Source organism: Gorilla gorilla, chromosome 9 (assembly GCF_029281585.2).
Source record: "Gorilla gorilla gorilla isolate KB3781 chromosome 9, NHGRI_mGorGor1-v2.1_pri, whole genome shotgun sequence".
Classification (NCBI taxonomy): Eukaryota; Metazoa; Chordata; class Mammalia; order Primates; family Hominidae; genus Gorilla; species Gorilla gorilla.
The window spans coordinates 70500827-70510010 of NC_073233.2; the positions used below are offsets into that span (position 1 = coordinate 70500827).

The 9184-nt window shown below is 47.6% G+C and overlaps 1 protein-coding gene across 7 annotated transcripts in view; it reads right to left on the bottom strand.

Moving 5' to 3' along the window:
• The window catches only part of TUT1 (terminal uridylyl transferase 1, U6 snRNA-specific), a 19027-nt gene extending 10377 nt beyond the window's left edge, over nt 1-8650 (bottom strand). Inside the window, exons 1-2 of one of the 7 annotated variants that reach the window (XM_031016476.3) lie at nt 8392-8634; nt 6014-6204 (exon numbers count right to left, since the gene is read on the bottom strand). In XM_031016476.3, coding sequence (XP_030872336.3) covers nt 6014-6204; nt 8392-8587 — 387 coding nt within the window. In that variant the 5' untranslated portion in view covers nt 8588-8634. Of the gene's footprint in view, nt 1-6013; nt 6205-8119; nt 8353-8391 lie in introns of those variants that run through there. The other 6 variants (XM_004051357.5, XM_019035891.2, XM_055354315.2 and 3 more) reach the window with 6 other exon arrangements.
• Nucleotides 8651-9184: the final 534 nt, after the last annotated feature.

Below are 9184 nucleotides of genomic sequence, written 5' to 3' on the forward strand. Positions count from 1 at the left end.
GCCTGTAGTCCCAGCTACTAGGGAGGCTAAGGCAGGAGAATGGCGTGAACCCAGGAGGTGGAGCTTGCAGTGAGCTGAGATGGCGCCACTGCACTCCAGCCTGGGCGACAGTGGGAGACTCTGTCTCCAAAAAAAAAAAAAAAATCAATTCATGTAATAAACACTGTGCGAGGCATAAATACAAACTCATAAACCCTGTCTTCAAGAACTCACTATCTAGGAATAACAGCAATATAACAACTATATTGTTGTAAATTGGTGAGTTCAATGATATTCACCGGCCATATTTTTTTAAAGGTAAAATATTAGCAAGAAGAGGAAAAACGCCAGGCGCAGTAGCTCACGCCTAATCTCAACACTTTGGGAGGCCTAGGCGGGTGGATCACTTGAGGTCAGGAGTTCAAAACCAGCCTGACCAACATGGCAAAACCCTATCTCCACTAAAAATACAAAATTAGCCAGATATGGTGGTGCATGCCTGTAATGCCAGCTACTCAGGAGGCAATTGCTTGAACCCGGGAGGCGGAGGTTACTGTGAGCCGAGATTGTGCATTGTACTCCAGTCTGTCCAGTCTGGACAACAAGAGCGAATCTCCGTCTCAAAAAGAAAAAAAAAGAAGAGGAAAAACAGGACTGCTTTAGGGAAAAAAGTCCATATTCTTTTATATCCTCCAACGGTAAAGCTGGACCCTCATCTTGTTTATAAAAAGGTTCCTGCTACAGTAAAGTAGCACCAAGACAGAGTGGTGCTAGCATAAAGATAGACATTCAGATGAAGGGAATGGAATTGAGACCCTGAAAGAAACTCACACATCTTTGGTCAACTGATTTTGAACAACGGTGTCAAGAAGATTCAATGGGGAAAGAACAGTCTTGTCAACAAATTGTGCTGGGACAACTGGATAGCCACATGCAAAACAATGATGTTGAACCTTTACCTCACACCATACATAACAATTAACTCAACCAGGAGGATGGCTTCACCAGTACACAGGCCTAAATCACAAATGGGAAGTAACCAAGAAAGGATAAGGCGTTTCTTTTTGGAGTGGTGAAAACATTCTGGAATCAGTCATGAGGGCTGAAGAACCCTGTGAATAAACTAACACTAACTGAATTGTATTTTTTTTTTTTTTTTTTTTTTGAGACAGAGTCTCTCTGTCGCTCAGACGAGTACAGTGGCACACTCTCGGCTCATTATTACCTCTGCCTCCCGGGTTCAAGCAATTATCCTACCTCAGCCTCCCTAGTAGCTGGAATCAAAGACACGCACCACTACACCTGGCTAATTTTTGTATTTTTAATAGAGATGGGGTTTCACCACATTAGCCAGGCTGGTCTCAAACTCCTGATCTCAAGTGATCCTCCCACCTTGGCCTCCCAGAGGGCTGGGATTACAGGTATCAGCCACCACACGCACCCCTAAATTGTATACTTTTTTTTTTTTTTTTTTTGAGATGGAGTTTCGCTTTGTCACCCAGGCTGGAGTGCAGTGGCACGATCTTGGCTCACAGCAACCTCTGCCTCCCAGGTTCAAGTGATTCTCCTGCTTTCTGCCTCCCGAGTAGCTAGGATTATAGGTGCCCACCACCACACCCAGGTAATTTTTTGTATTTTTAGTAGAGATGGGGTTTCACCATGTTGGCCAGGCTGGTCTCCAACTCCTAACCTTAGGTGATCCACCTGCCTCGGCCTCCCAAAGTGCTGGGATTACAGGCCATGAGCCACCATGCCCGGCCAATTGTATACTTTTTGTTTATTTATTTTTTTACCCAATAGTAAATAACCAACCAATGAATTGTATACTATTTATTTATTTTATTTTACTTTTTTTTTTTTGAGAAGGAGTCTCGCTCTGTTGCCCAGGCTGGAGTGCAGTGGCACGATCTCGGCTCACTCCAACCTCCGCCTCTCGGGTTCAAGCAATTCTCCTGCCTCAGTCTCCCGAGTAGCTGGGATTACAGGAATCTGCCACTACGCCCAGCTAATTTTTTTGTATTTTTAGTAGAGACGGTTTCACCATGTTGGCCAGGCTGGTCTCAAACTCCTGACCTCAGGTGATCTACCCACCTCAGCCTCCCAAAGTGCTGGGATTACAGGTGTGAGCCACCTGGCCCGGCCATACCCTTTTTTTAAAGACAGGATTTTGCTCTGTCACCAAGACTGGAGTGCAGTGATGTGATTATAACTCACTGTAGCTTTGAATTCCTGGGCTCAAGCGAATCTTCCGCCTCAGCCTCCACAGTAGCTGGGATGATAGGGGCGCACCACCATGCGCAGACTTACTTCTACCCCTATGCCAAACACAGCAAAGAACTGAAGTGAAGCCAAGGACAAAGGTAGCTACTTGGACCTGCCCAGGCCAGTCTTCTGACTCTAATAAACCACACTTTACCAGACTGCAGTACACCACCAAGTTTGTAACCAAAGCCCCAGCTGGAAATTAAGAGTCTCTTTCACTGGGCCTGTCTGTGCTCCTATTTTTCTCCAAAACCTCACAGAAGGCATCAGGGAGGGCAGGACTGGCAGATTCAGAAGACTGTGTCAGCTGGGCGTGGTAGCTCATGCATGTAATCCCAGCACCCTGGGAGGCTGAGGCGGGCAGATCATGTGACGCCAGGAGTTCCAGACCAGCCTGGCCAACATGGTGAAACCCGTCTCTACTAAAAATACAAAAATTAGCCGGGCATGGTGGCAGGCGCCTGTAAACCCAGCTACTCAGGAGGCAGAGGTTGCAGTGAGCCAAGATCGCGCCACTGCACTCCAGCCTGGGAGACAGAATGAGACTCCACCTCAAAAATAAATAAACAGGCCAGGCACGGTGGCTCACGCCTGTAATCCCAGCACTTTGGGAGGCCGAGGCAGGCGGATCACCTGAGGTCGGGAATTCCAGACCAGCCTGACCAACATGGAGAAACCCCATCTCTACTAAAAATACAAAATTAGCCAGGCGCGGTGGCGCATGCCTGTAATCCCAGCTACTCGGGAGGCTGAGGCAGGAGAATCACTTGAACCCGGGAGCCAGAGGTGGCGGTGAGCTGAGATCGCCCCAAGCCAAGTTCGCGCCACTGCATTCCAGCCTGGGCAACAAGGGCAAAACTCCATCTCAAATAAATAAATAAATAAAAATAAGGAGCCCGTGTCCTTGCCATTTTTGTCCTCTCAACACCACCATCCATAGCTAGAGTTACTATTTGTTGAGGGCTTATTATAAACTAAGCAGTTCACACAAACGATGTCTGAGGCTCATAAGACACCTACGAAGTATGTATTATTATTTCCATTTTACAAATTAAGAAACTGAAACTCAAAGAGGTTAAGTAACTTGTAACTGCCTCACAAGCAGTGTCTTAAACTCCCAAATCTCCAACTGCCTCCTGACCATTTCCCTTAAGGGAATGTTGTGGAGATTAGATGCAAGTGTACATAATGTGCTTAGCACACAATTGATGCACAGTAGTTCCTCAATAAAAATGTTAATCATTAGGCGGAGCACAGTGGTTTACGTCTGTAATCCCAGCACTTTGCGTGGCTGAGGTGGGCGGATCACTTGAGGCCAGGAGTTCAACACCAGCATGGCCAACATGGAGAAATCTTGTCTCTACTAAAAATACAAAAAATTAGGCCAGGCACAGTAGTTCACACCTGTAATCCCAGCACTTTGAGAGGCCGAGGTAGGCGGATCACCTGAGGTCAGAAGTTCGAGACCAGCCTGGCGAACATGGTGAAACCTGGTCTCTACTAAAAATACAAAAATTAGCCAGGTGTGGTGGCACACGCCTCCAGTCCCAGCTACTCAGGAGGCTGAGGCGGGAGAATCGCTTGCTGGGATTACAGGCGCCTGCCACCACACCCAGCTAATTTTTGTATTTTTAGTAGAGATGGGGTTTCGCCATGTTGGCCAGGCTGGTCTCGAACTCCTGACCTTAGGTGATCCTCCCACCTCAGTCTCCCAAAGTGCTGAGATTACAGGCGTAAGCCACTGTGCCCAGCTGAGAGAAATACTTTTTCTAAAGGCATCCTCAGTAAACTTCTACTTATATCTCAGTGGCCAGAATTCTACCACAAAAAAACTCCCTCTCAAAAAAAAAAAAAAAAGGAAAAAGAAAAGGCATTTTTCGCAGAATAAAAGGAAAAAAATAGAGGAGGGGACTCAAACTCAGCTGACACTAACCTTTTTTTATGAGATGGAGTTTCGCTCTTGTTGCCCAGGCTGGAATGCAATGGCGCGATGTCGGCTCAAGGCAGCCTCCGCTTCCCGGGTTCAAGCGATTCTCCTGCCTCAGCCTCCCGAGTAGCTGGGATTACAGGCATGTGCCACCATGCCCCGCTAATTTTGTATTTTTAGTAGAGACGGGGCTTCTCCATGTTGGTCAGGCTGATCTCGAACTCCCGACCTCACATGATCCACCCGCCCCAGCCTACCAAAGTGCTGGGATTACAGGCATGAGCCACTGGACCTGGCCGACACTAACCTTTTATACTCTGCCCTACAACCTGCCCCTTCTTCTTGCCTGAAGATATGGGGCAGCAGTATCGTAACTATGAAGAGCCACATACCAATAATGGCAGAGCAGGAAAACAGCAAAGCCCTGAACTGTCCAGGTCTGGACTTCTTGTTACATGAGAAAAACTAAATTCCTATTGTTTAAGCCATTTGTAGTTTGGTTGCTGAATGCAATCCCTAACAAACACAGGCTCCACCCCATTCTAAAAGATAACCTGGGCTGCAAAGGGATATTTTGGATCACCTAAGCCATGCCTACATAACAAGAGTGCAGCCTCAGAACCACAGTATGACCAAGGAACACAGCACCTCAACAGTGAACTTTTTTCAAGGGACCAAAACCTACAGGGAAGCAACACAAAAAGCACAAGCTTGTTTATCTAACACTCTCCAAAGGACAGGGTGTTCTAACCAAACAACCTTAGTACCCTCAGTGTAAGTTAATAAACTGCTAACTGGTTTATCAACCAGGTTCTTGTGGAGTTGATCCAATGGTATGTTGTTCTTTAAGCACCAACTTTCACTATAATTACTTATTTAATTGTTTACCTTCTCCTCTAGACTATAGGCTCTGTGAGAGCAGGGACCATATCTATCCCATTCACTACTCAGAATGCAGCCCTAAGCATAGTGCCTAGTACAAAGTTAGCTGTGAATAAATATTTGGCAAAGAATTCACTGAATCAATAGATGACACACACAAAAAAATCCCCCAGTGACTAACTCTGGTGAAGTGATAAAATCCAAAGGGTGGGACTGGGAGCAGTGGCTCACGCCCGTAATCCCAGCATTTGGGGAGGTTGAGGTGCGCGGATCACCTGAGGTCAGGAGTTCGAGACCAGCCTGGCCAACATGGTGAAACCCTGTCTCTACTAAAAATACAAAAATTAGCTGGGCATGGGGGCACGCGCCTGTAATCTCAGTTGCTTGGTGGCTAAGGTGTGAGAATTGCTGGAACCCAGGAGGCAGACGTCACAGTGAGCTGAGATTGTGCCACTGCACTCAAAAATATAATAAAAATAAAAATTCAAGGGGTGGGGGAGGTGTGAGAAGCTCCCAAAGCTGGTCTAGCCCAAGTACTGTGATGTCCATCAAGAATAAGCCACATTAGGAACCAGCTCAAAGAGGCTGTTGGTTTCTCTCTCTTGTCTCTTTGGTATACAGCACATCTGATTCATTCTTTTTTTTTTTTTTTCTTAAGACAGAGTCTCGCTCTGTAATCCAGGCTGGAGCACAGTGGCATGATCTCAGCTCACTGCAACCTCCACCTCCTGGGTTCAAGCGATTCTCCTGCCTCAGCATCCCAAGTAGCTGGGACTACAGGCACACCCAGCTAATTTTTTATTTTTAGTAGAGATGGGGTTTCACCATGTTGGCCAGGCTGGTCTCAAACTCCTAACCTCAGCTAATCCACCTGCCTCAGCCTCCCAAAGTGATGGGATTACAAGCGTGAGCCATCGCACCCAGCATTGATTCATTCTTTAACCCGAGAGCCATTCACTTTACCTTGTCCTTGTCCATGACAACACTGGCCACAGGTCCAAATGCTTGGAAGTACTCAGAGAGCTGAGCAGAATCCACATCCCTGGGAAAGCCACTGACAAACACACTTCGAAGTCCCTGGGCCTTTCTCGCAGCTCGTAGTTCTACCAGGTGCCGGTGCTTTCTGCCTCCCAAGTGGGCATCAAGGCTGGGTCCTGCAAAGACAAGTGTGAGACAAAAACATGCAAAGCACTCTTCGGCGTGTCTGCCTTTGCTCTCTGCATAACTAAATCTTACTGATCCTTCCAAGCCACAGAAACTGTGACCTTTGAATAAACAAAGTCCTGGCTCCTTTCACCTTCCTCTCTTATACATTTGTCTAAATAGTACATTCTTTTTTTTTTTAATTTATTTTTTTTAAACAGAGTCTCACTGTTGCCCCCGCTGGAGTTCAGTGGCACAGTCTCCACTCACTGCAACGTCTGCCTCCCGGGTTCAAGAAATTCTCCTGCCTCAGCCTCGTGAGTAGGTGGGACTACAGGTGCGTGTCACCACACCCGGCTAATTTTTGTATTTTTAGTAGAGATGAGGGTTCCCAGGAGAACTGGCTACACTACAAGTATTTTGTTTATTTTTACTTAAAGAACAGTGTGATAGTAAAGTATTTCTTAAACCACCTATTTGTGCTAGGTAGAGTTGGAAACAAATTAACAGGTAACTTATCCAGGTCATCTACACAAGAACTAAAAAAATTTGGATCCTGGAATACTTCGTGGATCATCTTTGGACATGGTATGATATAGTGATGTCAAAGGCAGGATCTGAAATTACATTGCCCAAGTTCAAATCCCAGCTCTGTCAAGCTGTGTGAGACCTTGGTCAAGTTATGAAGCCTCACTGTGCATCAACTTCCTCAGATATAAAATGGAATTAACAGTACCTAGCACCTCACACACAGGTATTATTCAAATATATCACTTGGCAGAGAGAGTCTGGTACACGATAAATGTTGAAAAACTAGCCGTTGCTATTATTTTATTGAGTTAGCTGCTTGATGTCACCAAAGTAAATGTGGGGCCAAAGAAGACTCCTAGGTTTCTGGCTTGGCTTACTGGATGAACAGTGATAGTGCCATTCACAGTGAAAAGGAAGAATGGAAGTAAACCCTGTTTAGGGAACACTGTGATTCCAGACTTCAAAAGTAGGGCTGGGCACATTGGCTCACACCTGTAATCCCAGCACTTTGGGAGGCCAAGATGGGAAGATCACTTGAGGCCAGGAATTGGAGACCAGCCTAGGCAACATGGTGAAAACTCATCTCTACAAAAAACTAAAAAATTTGCCAAGTAGGCCGGGCGCGGTGGCTCAGGCCTGTAATCCCGGCACTTTGGGAGGCCGAGGCGGGCGGATCATGAGGTCAGGAGATCGAGACCATCCTGACTAACATGGTGAAACCTCGTCTCTACTAAAAAATACAAAAAATTAGCCGGGCGTGGTGGCGGGTGCCTGTAGTCCCGGCTACACAGGAGGCTGAGGCAGGAGAATGGGGTGAACCCAGGAGGTGGAGCTTGCAGTGAGCCAAGATCGTGCCACTGCACTCCAGCCTGGGTGACAGAGTGAGACTCTGTCTCAAAAAAAAAAAAAAAAGAAAATAAGAAATTAGCCAAGTATGGTGGTGCACACCTGTAGACTCAACTACTTGGGAGGCTAGCCAGGGGTATGGTTTGAGCCCGGGAGGTTGAGGCTGCAGTGAGCCAAGATCACACCACCGCACTGCAGCCTGGGTGACAGAGCAAGACCTTGTCTCAAAAAAAAAAAAAAAAAAGTGGAATTTGAAGTTACAGTGAACCCCTTGTCTGTCATACAAGAACCTTGTCTATTTTTCCAAACCCATCTTCTGTCTCTTCCTCACTGGTACCTTATGGTCTAGTCATTCATGCCACACCTATTTCATCCATCCCCGCCTTTGAGTAGGTCCTCTGTAGGGCTTCTCTGATTTAGTTACTGATTCTCTGTGGTCCCACAGTTCTCCAAACATATCTATAAAGCATTGAAACTTTCTCATTCTCTAGACGGTGAGCTCCTTCATCTCTGAACCCCCTTCCCCCACCCTAAAGATCAGCAGAATACCAGGCACAGAGCATATGTCCAATAGATGATGGTTAAAGAAGTAATAAAACAATTAAACTTGCGTTGTGGAGATTTCATATACTGAGGAGTGTAATGTGGTGGGACTTTCCCGACTCTCCAAATCCCCTCGGACTTGCAGAGAAAAACGGAGGTGAGAGACCCTACCAATCGACTTGACAAGAACGACTGACTACCTATAACCCTAACTTTCGCCAGGATCAAAAGACGAAAGCCCGCAACCACCCCCGGGTCCCTCACTAGCCACCGCTTACGGTTGGCTGTAGTAACGTGGCAGAGGCAGCAGCGGAACCCCCCACGCGGCAGCGATTCGACATCCGAATCCACCGCCGCCATAGCGACTCTCCTGTACCGACAAAAACACAAGCACCTCTGCCACCACCGGAACCCACTTCGCCAAAGCTCAACGCGCTCGGAAGCAACTTCCGCCGGTCCGATAGGAAGTGACATAAAGTCGTTCAATTGCGCGGACACACTCCTCCGGAAACCAAGCTCCTTCGACTCTGGGTTCCGTTTCTAGCCGCTGTCCAGTCCCCGCCCGTTTTAGGAAAAGCCGCGCGTTACGATGCTTATCTGAATGCGGTAAGCCGATTGGTGTGCTTTAAGCTGTTCAGACGTTGATTGGCCCAAAGTATCGTGAATATTTTTGATAGCAGCCACAAAGGCCGGCGCCGGGTGGCATCTTGCGGTAGCTCCTTTATCCCGCAGTAGACACCCGTGCGTCTGTACCCTCGACCCTTATTTACCCGACGAATAAAGGCGGAGGATCGGCGGCTTCCAATTCTTTGCCCCACGGAGCCCAGGGCTGTCCCCGGACTTCCAACCTTTTCAGGGCTGTTACTCCCTCCCTCCGCCCCCTGTCCTCCCGCAAAACGGGTGTTCTGCGACGGCTTCTAGCCCTGGTTGGGGAGCTCTGCCACCACCGGGCACCTTCCGGACTCCACGAGGTCCCTGGAGCCAGGCCCATTCCTTCCGCAGTAGTGGGCTGCGTGGTGTACGCCGGAGGCGCCAGAGCCACTGGCGCACCTCAGAGCAGTGCGACAAGAC